At 39.2% G+C, this 19,386-nt stretch overlaps 2 protein-coding genes across 4 annotated transcripts in view; one reads left to right on the top strand and one right to left on the bottom strand.

The window, feature by feature from the left end:
• mtus1b (microtubule associated tumor suppressor 1b) overlaps positions 1 to 16,471 on the bottom strand; it is a 128,135-nt gene extending 111,664 nt beyond the window's left edge. The window contains exon 1 of one of the 2 annotated variants that reach the window (XM_061907294.1): positions 16,315 to 16,471. The gene's annotated coding sequence lies outside the window, so the exon portion shown is untranslated. Of the gene's footprint in view, positions 1 to 7,176; positions 7,381 to 16,314 lie in introns of those variants that run through there. The other variant, XM_061907287.1, reaches the window with a different exon arrangement.
• The window catches only part of LOC133557026 (myotubularin-related protein 7-like), a 49,596-nt gene continuing 37,660 nt past the window's right edge, over positions 7,451 to 19,386 (top strand). The window contains exons 1-2 of one of the 2 annotated variants that reach the window (XM_061907321.1): positions 7,451 to 7,505; positions 7,605 to 7,680. Coding sequence is in view for 1 of the 2 variants with exons in the window: in XM_061907316.1 (XP_061763300.1) it covers positions 16,399 to 16,401; positions 18,951 to 18,992 (45 nt within the window). In the remaining variant the exon portion in view is untranslated. Of the gene's footprint in view, positions 7,506 to 7,604; positions 7,681 to 16,247; positions 16,402 to 18,950; positions 18,993 to 19,386 lie in introns of those variants that run through there. The other variant, XM_061907316.1, reaches the window with a different exon arrangement.

Here is a 19,386-nt window from a genome sequence, read left to right as displayed (position 1 = left end):
GATATGAATGTTTTAACATGGCACCATTTAAAAATCTATCAATAATATACTCCTGAAATTAAGATTTGTGTATTGATATTCCTTCATACTTGACACAAAACTGTTATTTCATGCATAACAGTTTTGTATAATCTAAAATACCAGCCAGTCGTGTACTGCAGGCTCCCCTTAATAGACACCCTGGCAGTCTTCACCACTGCGTCACACTACAGCAGCACGGTGCTTGTATCGCTGCCCAACACTTCTCCGCAATCCAACACACACCTAAGCAGGATTGCAGAAGGCAGCGGTCCAAGCAACCAAGTTGTGCATATTAAGTGAGGCGGAAACAAAGTATTTGCCCTCACTGAAACAGGTTGAGAGAAGATCCGTCCATACATGGTCAGAAATGCTCACACGGTCTGAGCTGTACAGTGGCTCTACGGATCTATTAATATTTTATCGACTTGTCGATACCATCCATCCATCTATCCAACTTCTTCCGCTTATCCGAGGTCTGGTCGCGGGGGCAGCACCCTAAGCAGGGAAGCCCAGACTTTCCTCTCCCCAGCCACTTCCGTCCAGCTCCTCCCGGGGGACCCCGAGGTGATCCCAGGCCAGCCGGGAGACATAGTCTTCCCAATGTGTCTTGGGTCTTCTTCCCCGTGGCCTCTTACCGGCTGGACGTGCCTGAAACACCTCCCTAGGAAGGCGTTCGGGTGGCATCCTGACCAGATGCCCGAACCACCTCATCTGGCTCCTCTCCATGTGGAGCAGCGGTTTTACTTTGATCTACCCCCGAATGGCAGAGCTTCTCACCCTATCTCTAAGAGGATAGAGGATAGGGGATAGGGTGAGAAACTCATTTCGGCCGCTTGTACCCGTGATCTTGTCCTTTTGGTCATAACCCAAAGCTCATGACCCTAGGTGAGGATGGGAACGTAGATCGACCGGTAAATTGAGAGCTTTGCCTTCCGGTTCAGCTCCTTCTTCACCACAACGGATCGATACAGCGTCCGCATTACTGAAGACGCCGCACTCATCCGCCTGTCGATCTCACGATCCACTCTTCCCTCACTTGTGAACAAGACTCCGAGGTACTTGAACTTCTCCACTAGGACATGTCGATACCAATTTTGAGAAACAGTTCTTATGTTTGTGTTGTTTCACCTTGACGTTGGCCGTATCAACCTTCATTAAATATAATCAATGAGGCATCAGCAGTTCAATTCTTGAAGCAAAACTTGGTATTGGTTCATTTTAACAATGCTATTGATCCTCATCACTCAGAACTAAGAGTGAGAGAAACAAATATCAAAATACTATTAATGTCAATAATTCATTTTTACTAGCGCTAACTAACTAGTTCATAACCAAAGTCTGAGCACTGCCTGCTGGGACAAAAAAAGTAAGAAGAATACCCGCTAAATAAATGAAGCTATACAATAAAACTACCTCATTATACTATATGAATCAAACTACTACCTAGGACTGTACTGTCAACAACAATCATTGTAAAAAATGCATATTAAGTCATATTAACATCGAGACTGCACTGTAAATTCAAACTAGTTCAGTTTACGTAAAAAAAAGTCCGGAAACCGATAAATAATCAACTAAAAGTTAGGTAAACAGATCAGTGTTTCCCCCCAGAAAATGTGTTAGTTAAGGTGGTGTCTTTCCGACGGACAGATCGGGGAAGGGGGTGGGTGGGTGTAAGGATCGGTGTAACTCGGCATGTCGCCATCACGTCTCCACCTCGTCACTTCCACCACAGCCTGGGGGGGCAATAGACTACAGGCTGTAGTGAAGTAGGCAGGCTTTGTCGCGTGAAAAAGCCTGCAATTTTTGGTTGTGTTTTCCGCTCCATATGCTGAATGGCGATATACGATATATATCTCCATATTTTTTCCATAAAGTAAAAAACAAAACAGTCCTAGCTACCTGAGATACTAAGTATGTCAAATGCTGATATACGCTCAACTCATCATGCTTAATTTATTACAGCATTTGGGAAGCCTGTAGTTGATTTTTATTATGTAAATGTTCTTTTTTTATCAACATGTGATAGCAGGGACCCTGCCATTCAAAACTAGGCTGCAACATTACTAATGGTTAAGGTAACTATAGCTGAAAAAATAGTACAGTAGCAACAGGAGAGACTATTCATCCCTGAACACCATGGAGTTCATGTAGGCTTTATGATGCACTTACATTATTTTATCAACTATAAGAGACGGAAACTCTTCATTTAACATAATAGCCTTTTTTGCTGCTTCAACACAGTTCAATCAACACAGACAAAGGTAAAGTGAAATTACAGACAGACAGACCTTTGCTGTCCATAGCACACACACACACACACACACCTCAAAATGAGCTAACGTTACGCTAAAAGCTAATGAGCCTTCACATCAAGGACTGCGAGCGAGCTGAGCTGCTGTTTACAGGATGTTTCTAGAACGTCAACAGGCTCATATTGATGTTATTTGGAGCTGACTGGGAGGTGTTTATTATAATTTGGGGAGAGTCCGCTGCCTGATGCTTACCTGCAAAACACCTATCTACTATTCACGACGCTGGAGCACTGACTCCATGCGCTCTGAATATGCACTGCTGATTGGCTGTTACTGCTCTGAATATGCACTGCTGATTGGCTGTTACTGCTCTGTGTGTAACCAATCAGATGGTTGTGTGGGTGGGAAAATGCTGGGTGCTGCAGAGACGTACTGACAGGGACAGAGGCAGAACAAAGCAGAGCAGCTTGTTAAGACTTTAGCTTAGGCGGCGGCTCTTTGTTGTTAAAGCAAGCAACAAATCGCTGCCGGTCTGTGGTCGCCAAAATAAACAAAACAGTTGTACATTCCATCCATCCATCCATTTTTTACAGCTTGTCCCTTTCGGGGTTGTGGGGGGGTTCATCAATTTCAAACGAGAATACCTCTACAGAGGTGAAGGATTAACCATTCTGACATTTCTCCATTTCTAAAACAAATAGACTATATATATTTTTTTTGTCATAGCATTTTCAGAATGTGCTGTAGGTCGTTAAAATTTTTGCCATGGGCCGCAAATGGCACCTGGCCACACTTTGAAAAAACCCTTCCTGTCTGCTTAGTCGCAAGCAAACCTAGTATTTTTGTGCTCTGCGCCAAGACTACAGTGCACGGGATGAACACATGGTAAAAACCGGACGAGGCAGAGGCGAGTGTTTCCTTCAGCTTTAGTGCCCTCAGAGGTCAGCACTTAGTGTGGGCTTGGCTAACAGAATAGAATAGAATAGTTAGCAGAAAAAAAAATTCACAGCCTAAGTCATTAAGACATCATTATTCTTGCTATTTGGACTATAAAATACCGAAAAACATATTGAGAGGCTGTACTTCTTTCAGTCACCAAAACAAAGGGGTGAATGCATCATATATATTAGGGGTGTAACGGTACACAAAAATTTCGGTTCGGTACGTACCTCGGTTCAGAGGTCACGGTTCGGTTCATTTTCGGTACAGTAAGAAAACAACAAATTATACATTTTTTTATTATTTATTTAACAAATTTGCTAAATCTTCCACCAAAAATATTGTTCTTAGTGGAATATTTGATGTGAAGTAATCTGAAACTTGGATAGGTCAATAATTCATAATAAAATTAATTTTGATTCAATATTGTTTTGAGCAATGACAGTTTGAAAGAAAAAAAACAGCTTTGTTTTATTAGTCAACGTTGCAACTTTTTCTAAATTACATTTAGCCTTCAAGCTTTTTTATTTCACTTTTGTTTATGTGTTTGTTTATTTTAATAGTATTTTTAGAATTTGCCGTGGGTCTTTAAAACATTAGCTGTGGGCCGCAAATGGCCTCCGGGGCAAACTTTGACACCCCTGCTATAGATAATAAAAAATAAAATCTGATAAATCTATGGGTAAAAAGCAGAGCCTGGCGACGTATGCGCGTTTATCATAAGTGTCTCGCTCTCTTTGTCTCTGCCCCTCCTTCACGAATGTTGCTGCGCACACCACTTTTTTTTTTTGTTTTTAACCCCTTCTTAACCCTGAACGTACATTGAAAATACACGCAACCCTAACTTAAAATGCAGTACATTCGAGGCATTTAAGAAACTCCACTAAATTGGCCCTAGTGTGTGAATGTTGTCTGTCTATCTGTGTTGGCCCTGCGATGAGGTGGCGACTTGTCCAGGGTGTACCCCGCCTTCCGCCCGATTGTAGCTGAGATAGGCGCCAGCGCCCCCCGCGACCCCGAAAGGGAATAAGCGGTAGAAAATGGATGGATGGCACCTACACAGCCCAGCAAAGAGGACATATCCCATGAAAAGAGGAGGTCTGGTCAGTCTATCATAGCCCAGTCGTTGCTAGCATGCCGTGTGTTGTTTTTTTGATTGATTGAAACTTGTATTAGTTGTTTGCACAGTACAGTACATATTCCATACAATTGACCACTAAATGGTAACCCCCGAAAAAGTTTTTCAACTTGTTTAAGTCGGGGTCCACGTAAATCAATTCATGATGCCTCGGTGTGCATTGTTTACACAACGTGCGGTGCGCTACTTAATATGTCCATGTCGTTCAGTACACCACCGAACCGAACCGAAACCCCCGTACCGAAACGGTTCAATACATATACACCTATTTGTATTGAACCCATAATATATATATATATATATATATATGATCATAAGTTCGGTCAGGAAAAAACCCAAGAGGCTATATCATCCCTACAAGCCTGTTTCGCAGCTTTCCCTGATTTTAAAATCCCTTGGCGAGCAGGTAAACCTGCCAAACAGGCTTGTAGGGATGATATATATATATATATATATGTATATATATACATATATATATATATATATATATATATATATCCTTTTTCTACCGCTTGTCCCTTTAGGGTCATGGGGGGGGGGGGGCTGGAGCCTATCTCAGCTGCATTCGGGCGGAAGACGGGGTACACCATATGTATATATATATATATATATATATATATATATATATATATATCCAAACCCTGTTTCCATATGAGTTGGGAAATTGTGTTAGATGTAAACATAAACGGAATACAATGATTTGCAAATCCTTTTCAACCCATATTCAGTTGAATGCACTACAAAGACAAGATATTTGACGTTCAAACTCATAAACTTGATTTTTTTTTGCAAATAATAAATAACTTAGAATTTCATGGCTGCAACACGTGCCAAAGTAGTTGGGAAAGGGCATGTTCACCACTGTGTTACATCACCTTTTCTTTTAACAACACTCAATAAACGTTTGGGAACTGAGGAAACTAATTGTTGAAGCTTTGAAAGTGGAATTCTTTCCCATTCTTGTTTTATGTAGAGCTTTAGTCGTTCAACAGTCCGGGGTCTCCGCTGTCGTATTTTATGCTTCATAATGTGCCACACATTTCCGATGGGAGACATGTCTGGACTGCAGGCGGGCCAGGAAAGTACCCGCACTCTTTTACTACGAAGCCACGCTGTTGTAACACGTGGCTTGGCATTGTTTTGCTGAAATAAGCAGGGGCATCCATGATAACATTGCTTGGAAGACAACATATGTTGCTCCAAAACCTGTATGGACCATTCAGCATTAATAGTGCCTTCACAGATGTGTAAGTTACCCATGCCTTGGGCACTAATACACCCCCATACCATCACAGTTGCTTGCTTTTGAACTTTGCGCCTAAAACAATCCGGATGTTTTTTTTCATCTTTGTTCCGGAGGACACCACGTCCACAGTTTCCAAATATAATTTGAAATGTGGACTCGTCAGACCACAAAACACTTTTCCACTTTGCATCAGTCCATCTTAGATGAGCTCGGGCCCAGAGAAGCCGGCGGCGTTCCTGGTTGTTGTTGATAAATGGCTTTCGCTTTGCATAGTACAGTTTTAACTTGCACTTACAGATGTAGCGACCAACTGAAGTGTTTTCTGAAGTGTTCCTGAGTCCATGTAGTGATAGCCTTTACACACTGATGTCGGTTTTTGATGCAGTACCGCCTGAGGGATCAAAGATCCGTAATATCATCGCTTATGTGCAGTGATTTCTCCAGATTCTCTAAACCTTTTGATGATTATACGGACCGTAGATGGTAAAATCTCTAAAATCCTTGCAATAGCTCGTTGAGAAACGTTGTTCTTAAACTGTTCGACAATTTGCTTACAAATTTGTGACCCTCGCCTCATCCTTGTTTGTGAATTACTTAGCATTTCATGGAAGCTGCTTTTATACCCAATCATGGCACCTACCTGTTCCCAAATAGCCTGCACACCTGTGGGATGTTCCAAATAAGTGTTTGATGAGCATTCCTCAACTTTATCAGTATTTATTGCCACCTTTCCCAACTTCTTTGTCACGTGTTGCTGGTATCAAATTCTAAAGTTAATGATTATTTGCAAAAAAAAAAAATGTTTATCAGCTTTAACATCAAATATGATGTCTTTGTAGCATATTCAACTGAATATGGGTTGAAAATTACTTGCAAATTATTGTATTCCGTTTATATTTACATCTAACACAATTTCCCAACTAATATGGAAACGGGGTTTGTATATATATATATATATATATATATATATATATATATATATATATACACATATATGCAGATAGATAGACAGATAGATAGATAGATAGATAGATAGATAGATAGATAGATAGATAGATAGATAGATAGATAGATAGATAGATAGATATTTACTGTATATACATAAAAACATTCATGTATATGTATATATGTATATATATATATATATATATATATATATATATATACATATATAGAAAGAGAGAGAGAGAGAGATCAGCAAGACTTATTTGATGAGTAGCTCTCTTGCTGAAAAAGTGATTGCAGCCCTGATCTGGGAGGTAATAAAAGGCAACGGCAAAAAAAACAAAAAAAAACAACTGATGATCCCTAGTTCTGGTCAGTCAGGGGACCATCAAACTATCATCGCCATCCAAATATGGATACCAATGTAAAATGCAACACATGAAAAAACCACACATTTTAAATAGATAGTGAAATTACATCCCAGAGTCTAACGCAAGAAAATGCTTGAGTGCATTTACATACACAAGAAAACAAGATGTCTGGCATTGCACCAGTCAACATTTCTAACCGTATGGACGACAGTACACACACTACACACATAAACATACAGGCACGGAATGTAACCAACTTACAGCTGGCTGTTCCTCTCAGGCTGCACAGTCCAGAAAAAAACCCAAAGGAAAAATAATGGAAGCTCTTTCAGATCGGTTACTCTCCTTGCTTTAGTCTACAACACACTCGGCTATCTGTTCTCTCGTATTCACAATGTACCACACAGTCATTCCTCCTCCACACACACACTTGACGCTCATGTTTCACATTGTAACTGTTGTGTGCAGGCGCATACACGCAGGAGAGGGGACGACTACGCAGTATGTGACGTGGGCAGCAGCGAGAAGGGAGAGACGGGGCTGTGGAGGCCCTTGCATGATAAGGACAATTCTCAGCCTGCGAGAAAACGGTGTGTTTCATAGGCTATGTTCAGGAATACACACATACATAACTGCAGTGTGGGAGGATGACTCAGTCATGTGGTCAAAGGTTGTTTTTTTTTCCACAGTAGAGCTGGTGAGTCGGCGGACCAGGTAACCCAACTCCTCTCAAAGACCACCCTCAACCTCCAAAACACAGGAGGGGTCAGTACGGTCCAGACAATTCTTAGTCTAAGTCCCTTCCCTTATTCCTGGTCAGAATGTGAATGAAACTATTCGCCAATGTAATTTCATGTAAGGATGGGAGAGAACGGTCTAAAAACGAAAAGTCTGTGGGGTGACTTAAAGCAGTGTTTTTCAACCACTGTGCCGTGGAAGATTATCTGATTTCACCTGTTTGGGTTAAAAATATTTACCATTATAGTCTGCAAATATTGTGCCGTTGTTGAATGTCGGTGCTGTCTAGAGCTCGGCGGGGTAACCGTGTTATTCTCCTCAATATCAGCAGGTAGATAAATCCTTTGTAGATGTCGGAAACAGCGGGAGGCAGGGCGCAGGTAAAAAGGTATCTAATGCTTAAACCAAAACTAAACAATAGGTGAGTGCCCCTAAGAAAAGGCATTGAACCTTTAAGGAAGGCTATGCGGAACAAAACTAATACTGAACTGGCTGCAATGTAAACAAAAAAAGAATGCTGGACGACAGCAAAGAATTACCGCGGAGTAAAAACGGCATCTACGAGGTACGTCCGAACATGACATGATAATAAACAACGTCCCTTCTTTGCGGGAATATTATAACCGACGTGACGAGGACGGAGGCGCGGGGGGGACCGGTACTACGGTGGTACAGTACCCCGAATATGATTCATTAGTATCCCGGTACTGTACTAATACCGGTATACCATACAACCCTACTGTATATCTTAATATAGCAAACTAACCTGCGAAATCAACACACGATTATCCCACTTTTCAAAGCGCAATTAACATAAGCTATTATTATCAAGATCATTTTTAAATGATCAATTAGTTAACTAATCAGTGCAATAATTAATCCACTCTTATTGGTCATATCAAACTGCAAGTTTGCATCTAAAAATCATAATCAACAGTAGTAGCTATTAAAAGACAAGGCACGTTAAGGTAATATAAGGTCAGTTAATGTTAAAAAAAAACACCTTAAATAATGAATAAATTTATCAGGATATGGATAAGTTATTATTATTAGTACCGTTATACTTTGCAGTCCAAAATTGTTGCATCCCTAACCTTAATTTAGTTGTAAACCAACTTCCAAGTATTTTCAGATATGAGCTGTCGTTCGGCTTTTTGTTAAGCTTTAAGTTAAGAGCAAATATGTTTGAGTTACGAGTGGCAGCCGGTAGCTAATTGTTTTGTTGATGTCGGAAACATCGGGACGGAGGGCGCAGGTAAAAAGGTATCTAATGCTTTAAACCAAAACTAAACAAATGGTCAGTGCCTCTTAGAGAAGTCATTGAAGCTTTAGGGAAGGCCACGCGGAACAAGTCTCAAGTCTCAAGTTTATTGTTCTTCGGTCAATGGTCAACAAAGCAAAAAAAACAGTTGTACATTCATAGATTGAAAATAAAAAGTTGTACATTCATAGATTGAAAATGAAAAATGTTACAGACCGAAAGGGTTTAGGCTGAAGTTAAACACTTATTGCGCCTAACCCTATAAACAAATTCAAGTAAAAAATAAACTTCCGAAAGTTATAAAAAGTCCTTTGCACAACATATTATAAATACACATTATAAACAACATTATAAACAACATCATAAACAACATGAACGTAGTACAATTTTATACACAGTACAGGCATGTGAAATATCCCTGTGTACATATAGACCTTTGCACTAATTATATATACAATATATACAAACAATTGTACTTCTATTATTATTTATATCTCATGTTTAATTTTTAATTAACATTAATCATAGTATTAACTACAATGTTAATTCAAGAGTGATATATTTTTTCAAGACATTGGTCTTAAAGTGTTTTTTAAATGTGTGAATGGAACTGGAACATTTTAAGGAATCATCCAAGCTGTTCCACAGTTGAACTCCTCTAACAGAAAATCATCTACTTTTTAAGCTTGTTCTTATTTTTGCTTTCTGAAAGAAAGCTGAACCTCTGAGGTCATAGGGATTCTCTCTGGGTTTAAATCTCACTTGTAAACATCCAGGCAGCATGTGGTTATGAGCTTTAAAAGCCACAATAGTAGTATTGAGGTCAACAAGATCGTGCAGTTTTAATGTTTTTAATTTAATGAACAGAGCATTGGTATGGTCATGATAATTCGCATAAGTTACAATTCTAATCGCTTTCTTTTGAAGTAAAAATATAGAGTTGATGTTTGATTTGTAATTGTTTCCCCAGATTTCAACACAATAGTTAAGATATGGGAGTATGAAAGAATTATATAACATGATAAGAGCCTTTTGATTCACAGAGTTTTTAATTTTATGTAACATAGCAATATTTTTTGCCATCTTTGTCTTAAGTATATTTATGTACAGTTTCCAATTTAATTTATCATCTATATAGATTCCCAAAAATGTTATTGAATACACCCTTTCTATCTCCATATCATCAATTCTTATATGACGCTGTATGTTATTTTTCCTATTTCCAAAAATTATATATTTAGTTTTATTTAGGTTGATTGATAGTTTATTTGCATCAAACCATTGCTTTAGTATGTGGAGTTCAATCTCTACAGTCTCTAGGAGTTGGTCAAGGTCTTGCCCAGAACAGTACAGACTTGTATCATCAGCAAAAAGAATACAGTTGAGTTTTTTAAGTATTTTGGAAATATCATTAATATACAGTAAAAACAATTTTGGCCCCAGTACAGAACCCTGGGGTACTCCATGTGTTATGATCTTTTTGTCTGAATCTACATTGTTCATATGCACATACTGCTCTCTGCCACAAAGACAACTTTTCAAAACAAAACAAAACTAAAACCGGACTGGCTGCAAAGTAAACAAAAACCGAATGCTGGACAACAGCAAAGACTCACTGTGGAGCAAAGACAATGTACATCCAAACATGACATGACAATCAACAATGTCCCCACAATTGAGTGGTAACCCAACTTCCAAGTATTTAGAGGTATGAGCTGTCGTTCGGCTTTTTGACAAGCTTTAAGATACGAGCAAATACGTTTGAGTTACGAGTGGCAGTCAGTTAAAGTTAAAGTATCCATGATTGTCACACACACTAGGTGTGGTGAAATTTGTCCTCTGCATTTGACCCATCCCCTTGATCACCCCCTGGGAAGCGAGGGGAGCAGCGGGCAGCAGCGGGAATCATTTATGGTGATTTAAGCCCCAATTCCAACCCTTGATGCTGAGTGCCAAGCAGGGAGGCAATAGGTACCATTTTTTTATAGTATTTGGTATGACTCGGCCGGTGTTTGAACTCACAACTTACCGATCTCAGAGCGGACACTCTAACCACTAGGCCACTGAGTCGGTAGCTAATTGCTTTGTAGACTTTGGAAACAGGAGGAGGCAGGGCGCAGGTAAAAAGGTGTCTAATGCTTAAACCACAAATAAACTAAAGATGAGTGCCCCTAAGAAAGGGCCTTGAAGCTTTAGGGAGTGCTACGCGGAACGAAACTAAAACTGGACTGGCTATAAAGTAAACAAAAACCGAATGCTGGACGACAGCAAAGACATACCGCGGAGCAAAGACGGCATCCACGATGTACGTCCGAACATGACATGGCAATCAGCAATGTCCCCGCAAAGAAGGACAAACTGCTTTTAAACCAGCAATGACACGACGTGACAAATGAAGTTGAGGTGATTAGGGTGGAAGTGACCGGTACTTCTTAGAGGCGGTATAGTACCCCGAAAATGATTCATTGGTATCACGGTACTATTTATACCGGGATACCGGTCTTTGTTACTTAAAGTATGTACCCCGTACTAAAGTGTTACCAAAACTTTTTAACAATACCGTATGTTTGTTTGTGTGTTGTAGTATTTTTATTTTGACGTACATCACTCTGGTTTCCTTGGACTAAGTGATTTCTAATGACCAGTATGAGCAGCCGAGAGTGCACAATAACTTGATATACATTCATTCGCCCACAAGACTCCCAACCCTAACACCCTTTGACAGAGAGACCAAATGCAGCGTCCCAATTGCATGCTTCAACAGGCAAGGGCCTGAATTGACTTGCACATACATTTGTAGCTTCAAAACTGAAGCTGGAGAAATAACTCGACTTAACAGTCTGTGTTAACATGAGTAATTGGCATTTTAATACTGTTCCTTTTTTTTTTATAGACGTTTACTAAACTTCTTTGGATTACAGTATTTCTGCAGTCCCAACCCCTGAATTTATGTCGGTACCGGTACCAGAATTATTTTAAAACTTTTCAGTACTTTTTGGTACTTTGCTAAAGAAAAGGGACCACAAAAATCGTATTATTGGCTTTATTTGTTTTTTTAAATCTTAGGGTACATTAAACATGTTTCTTATTGCAAGTTTGTTCTTAAATAAAATAGTGATCATACAAGACAACTTGTCTTTTAGTAGTAAGTAAGCAAACAAAGGGTCCTAATTTAGCTGCTGACATATGCAGTAACATATTGTGTCATTTATCATTCTATTATTTTGTCAAAATTATCAAAGGGGAACATTACCACAATTTCAAAAGGGTTAAAAACAATAAAAATCAGTTCCCAGTGGCTTGTTGTATTTTTTGAAGTTCTTTTCAAAATTTTACCGGTCCCGGAATATTCCTAAATAAAGCTTTAAACTGCAATATTTTCGCTACCTTCGAAACCACTATCCATTTCCCTGTGACGTGATACAGGGCTGCCAATACAAACAACATGGCGGTTACCACAGCAAGATATAGCGACATTAGCTCGGATTCAGACTCGGATTTCAGCGGCTTAAGCGATTCAACAGATTACATATGTATAGAAAAAGATGGTAGCGAAAACGAAATTGAAGAAGAAATTGAAGCTATTGAGCGAATAGCTATTGACGCTATTCAGCCATAGCATGGGTGTACCTAATGAAGTGGCCCATAGCATGGCTGCCTTATTAGCATCGTCGGTAAAATGTGCGGACCAAACGATCAGGACTTTTGCATCTTGTGACACTGGAGCAACTTAAATCCGTCGATTGGTAAGTGTTTGTTTTGCATTAAATGTGGGTATCTAGTTTCAAATGTACATACAGCTAGCGTAAATAGCATGTTAGCATCGATTAGCGTAGCATGTTAGCATCGATTAGCTGGCAGTCATGCCGTGACCAAATACGTCTGATTAGCACATAAGTCAACAACATCAACAAAACTCACCTTTGTCATTTTGTTGACTTAATCGTTGCAAATGCATCTGCAGGTTATCCATACATCTCTGTGTCATGTCTGTCTTCGCATTGCCGGTCAAATGTGAAGACACTTTGGTACATTCAATGGGGGTCTGGCGGCAGATTTCTTGCCAGTGGTGCAACTTGAATCCCTCCCTGTTAGTGTTGTTACATCCTCCAACAACACACCGACGAGGCATGATGTCGCCAAGGTTCCAAAAAATAGTCGAAAAAACTGAAAATAACAGAGCTGAGACCCGGTTTTTGTAATGTGAAAATGAATATGGCAGGTGTGTTACCTCGGTGACGTCACGTTCTGACGTCATCGCTAAAAGACCGATAAACAGAAAGGCGTTTAATTTGCCAAAATTCACCCATTTAGAGTTCGGAAATCGGTTGAAAAAATACATGGTCTTTTTTCTGCAACATCAAGGTATATATTGATGCCTACATAGGTTTGGTGATAATGTTCCCCTTTAAGGACGAGTGGTAGAAAATTAATTATTAATCTACTTGTTCATTTATTGTTAATATCTGCTTATTTTTTGTATCAACATGTTCTATCTACACTTCTGATAAAATTTAATAATCACTTATTCTTCTGTTGTTTGGATACTTTACATTAGTTTTGGATGATGCCACAAATTTGGGTATCGATCTGATACCAAGTAGTTACAGGATCATATTGATGTGTTGTTGTTGAGTGTCGGTGCTGTCTAGAGCTTGGCAGAGTAACCGTGTAATACTCTTCCATATCATTAGGTGGCAGCCGGTAGCTAATTTGCTTTGTAGATGTCGAATACAGGCAAAACTAAAAATGAACTGGCTACAAAGTAAACAAAAACAGAATGCTGGACGACAGCAAAGACTTACTGTGGAGCAAACACAATGTACATCCGAACATGACATGACATTCAAAAATGTCCCCACAATTCAGCAGTAACCCAACTTCCAAGTATTTTGAGATATGAGCTGTTGTTCGGCAAGTTTGCATCTAAAAATCATAATCAACAGTAGTAGCTAATAAAAGACGAGGCATGTTAAGGTAATTTAAGGTCAGTAAATGTTAAAAAAAAACACCTTAAATAATGAATTTTGATATCCAAAATTGTTGGATTTCTAACCTCCATTTAGTTGTAACCCAACTTCCAAGTATTTTCAGATACAAGCTGTCGTTCGGCTTATTGTTAAACTTTAAGTTACGAGCAAATACGGCAGCCGGTAGCTGTTTGCTTTGTTGATGTCGGAAACAGCGGGAGGCAGGGTGCAGGAAAAAAGGAGTCTAAACAAAAGGTGAGTGCCCCTAAGAAAAGGCATTGAAGCTTTAGGGAAGGCTATGTGGAGCAAAATTAAACTGAACTCGCTGCAAAGTAAACAAAAATGGAATGTTGGACGACAGCAAAGACTTACTGTGGAGCAAAGACAAAGTACATCCGAACATGACATGACAATCAACAATGTCCCCACAAAGACGGATAAAGACAACTGAAATATTCTTGATTGCTAAAACAAAGCAGAAGCGGGAAATATCGCTCAAAGGAAGACATGAAACTGCTACAGGAAAATACCAAAAAAAGAGAAAAAGACACCAAAATAGGAGCACAAGACAACAATTACAACACCACACGCACCTACTTTGAGACAAGATCTATATTGATGCATGGTTGGTTATGGTTTAAAGCAGACGTGGGGCCGTTAAGCTTTTCAATCTGGTCCGCTGGACATTCCCAAATATTTTTTTTAAATCTTCAAGAAAGAAAATTTGGCTGCCATTTTGATGTGCAGCGATGTTTTGTATTTGCCAAAAGTCTTGAACTATACAATATTTTTCAATGGTTGGAATCTGAGCTTTTGCATGATATTTTAGTGATACCGATATTACTTTTCTAAATAAAGGGGACCAGAAAAAATTGCATTGTTGGCTTGATTTTAACGAAATATCTTAGGGTGTGGCAGACCGGTACTTTTCAGAGGCGGTATGGTACCAAATATGATTCAGTAGTAATATACCCGTATACCGTACAACCCTACTAGTTACTATGGTAATCTAAGTCACAGCAGGTCAGACGATGCACCAAGCAGTGTGGGTGGGGAGCGTTTCCACAGAGTATCAGATGGTGTCAGGGCCAGACGCGGAAGGAGATTTTTACTAGAAAGTTCTAAAGCTTAGTGATATATCACATATATCAGATTGTAGATGTTTTTTTGTTTTTTTACCCTTCACATTCATATTTTGCTGTGTTTGTTGGATTTTTGTTGCATTCAGCTTGATTGTAAAATATGTTGATCGAGAGGAGGTATGACATTCACATGTTCTCATTATTCAGGGTTTTATCGTTCATAGAAAAAATACAGTTCCATTCCGTTTTTAAGGCGGTCTGTCATAACATTTTTAGCATTCAATCAGACTATATTGTGAAGTTTTGTATTATTTTTCCTAAAAATAGATATACCGGCCCGCAGACACATTTTTTTCTCTAAATTTGGCCCCCCGAGTCAAAATAACTGCCCAGGCCTGTTTTGAAGTCACATCAAACAATTGCGACGACAACTTTTTATTGTCAACTGAGTTTCGTTTTTTTAATACAATTCTGCTGATGGTGGATTTTTTTGAACGCATAAAAATGTGCCTTGGCTCCAAATAAGGTTGAAAAAAAATACTGATCTAAAAGTCTTTGTTACTTGGAATATGTTCCCCTAGTATCCAAATAACTCTAAATTAAGTCTTTGTTACTTAGAATATGTTCCCCTAGTGTCCAAAACACTCTAAATTTGTATTTTTTTTACTTAGAATATATTCCCCTAGTGTCCATATAACTCTAAATTAAATCTAAAGGGATCTTTATCCCTTTGTCACACAAGAGGGAGCTCCACATAAATTAATCCTGGCTAGAAGTACGGGACAACCTGTTATGTAACAGCAACACTGGTCCACTATTGCGTGCTGCCTTAAAAAAGCAACAATAACACATCTACAATTTATATATATATATATATATATATATATATATATATATATATATATATATATATATATATACACACACACGCACACACACACACACATGCTGCAGTGCATTACTTGGATTCACCACTTAAAAGGCAGTATAATATATATATATATATATATATATATATATATATATATATATATATATATATATATATATATATATATATATATATATATATATATATATATATATATATATATATATGGTCATTTTCCACACGGGGATTGTCCAGAACAATTCTTTGACGCATTATCTTAAAAGACTGTTTTTCCACAACACAATTAAATATATTTCCCTAACGTTTATTGGTGAAAGTTTTATCTAAGAAATAAAAAAACGCGATTCAAATAGTTTTTTACTGAACCACCGCGGCCACCGTAGGCCAATATTAAACAGGGATTCGTTGTGTCTAAAAAAGGGAAAAGTCGTGAGAAACATTCACGACATAACTCACCCGCGTCCTTTGCACTCCTCGGAAGGATTTTTATGGAGCTGCCTCTCCCTGCTTCTGCCCGGGCACCGACTAACACATTACAGAATGGTGAGGAGACATTATTCGTTACATGTTACAACGCAAGCTGCCACCTGGGAAAATGCTTTACCGTGGGGTTGAGCGATACTGCAATGTTGTGTGTCGATTCGATACCGCCCCGTCTAGGAAAAGGCTTTATAGTGGGGTCGGGCGATACTGCAATGTTGTATGTCGGTTCGATACCGCCCCACCTGGGAAAATGCTTTACAGTGGGGCCGGGCGATACTGCAAATGTTGTGTGTCGATTTGATACCGAGTAACTGTCAGGTTAATATTGCCAATACCGATAACTAGAAGAGGCAAATTCCTGAAGGAGTTGCGTGTGAAGGGTGAAGTAAAAGTGAAACGCTGACATAATGTAATTTGAATGTTGAAGAGCTGAAGTGAATTATATTTATAGAGTAGGCTGACCCTATTCTGAAATCCCAAAAAGAGGACACATATATGCGGGTAAGCACACCAAGGCCGGGGGAAGGTGAAAATTTGCCAATGATACTTGAACTTGCTTTATAACTAATACAGACTGACCATGAATTGATTAAAGTGGACCCGGACTTAAACAAATTGAAAAACTTATTTGGGTGTTACCATTTAGTGGTCAATTGTACGGAATATGTACTGAACTGTGCAATCTACTAATAAAAGTTTCAATTAATCAATCGAAAAACCATACGTCCTCTTTTGCGGGACTGACCAGGGTGTCCAGGCTGGGTTTTTCTTAAATGCCTCAGATGTCCGGCGTTTTATGTCAAGGTTTCGTGTATTTTCAACATACGTTCAGGCTTAAGAGGGGTTAGAAACAAAACTAATTGTGAAGGTGTGCGCACGTAGCAACATTTGTGAGGGAGGGACAGACGTATACTTGATCAACAGCCATACAGGTCACACTGAGGGTGTCCGTGTAAACAACTTTAACACTGTTACAAATATGCGCCACTCTGTCAACCCACACCAAACAAGAATGACAAAACACATTTCGGGAGAACATCCACACCGTAACACAACATAAACACAACAGAACACATACCCAGAAACCCTTGCAGCACTAACTGTTCTGGGACGCTACAATATACACCCCCCACACCTCAACCCCGCCAACCTCAACCTCATTCATGCTCTCCCAAATTAATTCCAAGCTGCTGTTTTCAGGCATGTTAAAAAAAATATTGCACTTTGTGACTTCAATAATAAATATGGCAGTGCCATGTCGACAATTTTTTACATTACTTGAGTTGATTTATTTTGGAAAACCTTGTTACATTGTTTAATGCATCCAGCGGAGCATCACAACAAATTTAGGCATAATAATGTGACTGTATATATCGGTATCGGTTAATATCGGTATCAGTAATTAAGAGTAGGACAAAATCGTCAAAAAAGCCATTATCGGACATCTCTAGTATAATCCTATACTAATATACATCATGTACACGTTTATGGCCATTAAATGTTTACACAACTTTTTGGTTTATACTTTTGGCACCTTGTTGATTTTTGCTATTTTGAACTTGTATTGTTTCCTTAAACAATTGTGTTTTATATTGTTGTATTTAGTAAATCATCTGTTATAGCTAACACACATATGGTAGGTAAAAATGTTAAAAAAAAGGTATTTTGCAGAGTCAGATGTTCATCAAATTCCACAAGAGCACTGATAAATAGATAAGTAATAATCCTACAAAACTTCATCCCAGCCAAGTGTTGTGATTTATCGGTTTGAACCCATTTCTTTTTCCCATGCTCTCTTAATAGATTGTGCCAACTCAGGCTCTTAAAAAAAAAAAGGTGTATTGTAGCGTCCCGGAAGATTTAGTGCTGCAAGGGGTTCTGGGTATTTGTTCTGTTGTGTTTATGTTGTGTTACGGTGCAGATGTTCTCCCAAAATGTGTTTGTCATTCTTGTTTGGTGTGGGTTCATATTTGTAACAGTGTTAAAGTTGTTTATACAGCCACCCTCAGTGTAACGTGTTTTGCTGTTGACCAAGTATGCGGTGCATTCACTTGTGGGTGGGTGGGAAAAGCCGTAGATATTATGTGACTTAGCCGGCACGCTGTTTATAAGGAAGAAAAGCGGACGTGACGACAGGTTGTAGAGGACGCTAAAGGCAGTGCCTTCAAGGCACACCCCCAATATTGTTGTCCGGGTGGAAATCGGGAGAATTTCGGGAGAATGGTTGCCCCGGGAGATTTTCGGCAGGGGCACTGAACTTCGGGAGTCTCCCGGGAAAATCGGGAGGGATGGCAATTATGAGTATTAGCGGTGAATGTGGTGTTAACCGGCGGGCCAACTCTAATGTTAATTTAATATTGCCTCAAGGGCCAAATTAAATTACACGGCGGGCCAAATTTGGCACGCGGGCCAGAGTTTGACACCCATGTTTTAGGGCAGAGGTCTCAAACTCAATTTGCCTGTGGGTCACTGGATGCAGACACAGGGTGAGCTTGGGCCGCAAGAAAAGATTACTTAAAAATTCCAATATGCACATTTAATGGATTCACCTTCTTTGAACGACTTACCCACCCTGGCAACATACTAATCAAATCTCCCCATTTTTCCAGGTGACACCCGAATATAAGTGCATCTACCGACAATTTCCCGGGGTAAGCGTTGTCCAAAAATTAGTCCTGATTTACACCCAGTTAACAAAACCATAAGGGTTCTGTGTTAGCGCTGCCTTTACCGCCTTTTACTACATGTCATCGTTATTGACTTAACATTATATTAACAGAGTACTGGCCTTGATATATTCAGCAAAACTCTTTGGTTGATACATGTGAGTGACTGCAAGACATACTCGATCAACAGCCATACAGGTCACACTGAGGGTGGCTGTATGACAAGTTTATCACTGTTACAAATATGCGCCACACTGTGAACCCACACCAAACAAGAATGACAAAAACAATTTGGGAGAACATCCGCACTGTGCCACAACATAAACACAACAGAACAAATACCCAGAACACCTTGCAGCCCTAACTCTCCACCTCCACC

Source organism: Nerophis ophidion, linkage group LG01 (genome assembly GCF_033978795.1).
Source record: "Nerophis ophidion isolate RoL-2023_Sa linkage group LG01, RoL_Noph_v1.0, whole genome shotgun sequence".
Lineage (NCBI taxonomy): Eukaryota > Metazoa > Chordata > Actinopteri > Syngnathiformes > Syngnathidae > Nerophis > Nerophis ophidion.
The sequence above is the reverse complement of the archived record's forward strand: the minus strand, read 5'-3'. Positions and strand labels throughout refer to the sequence as shown.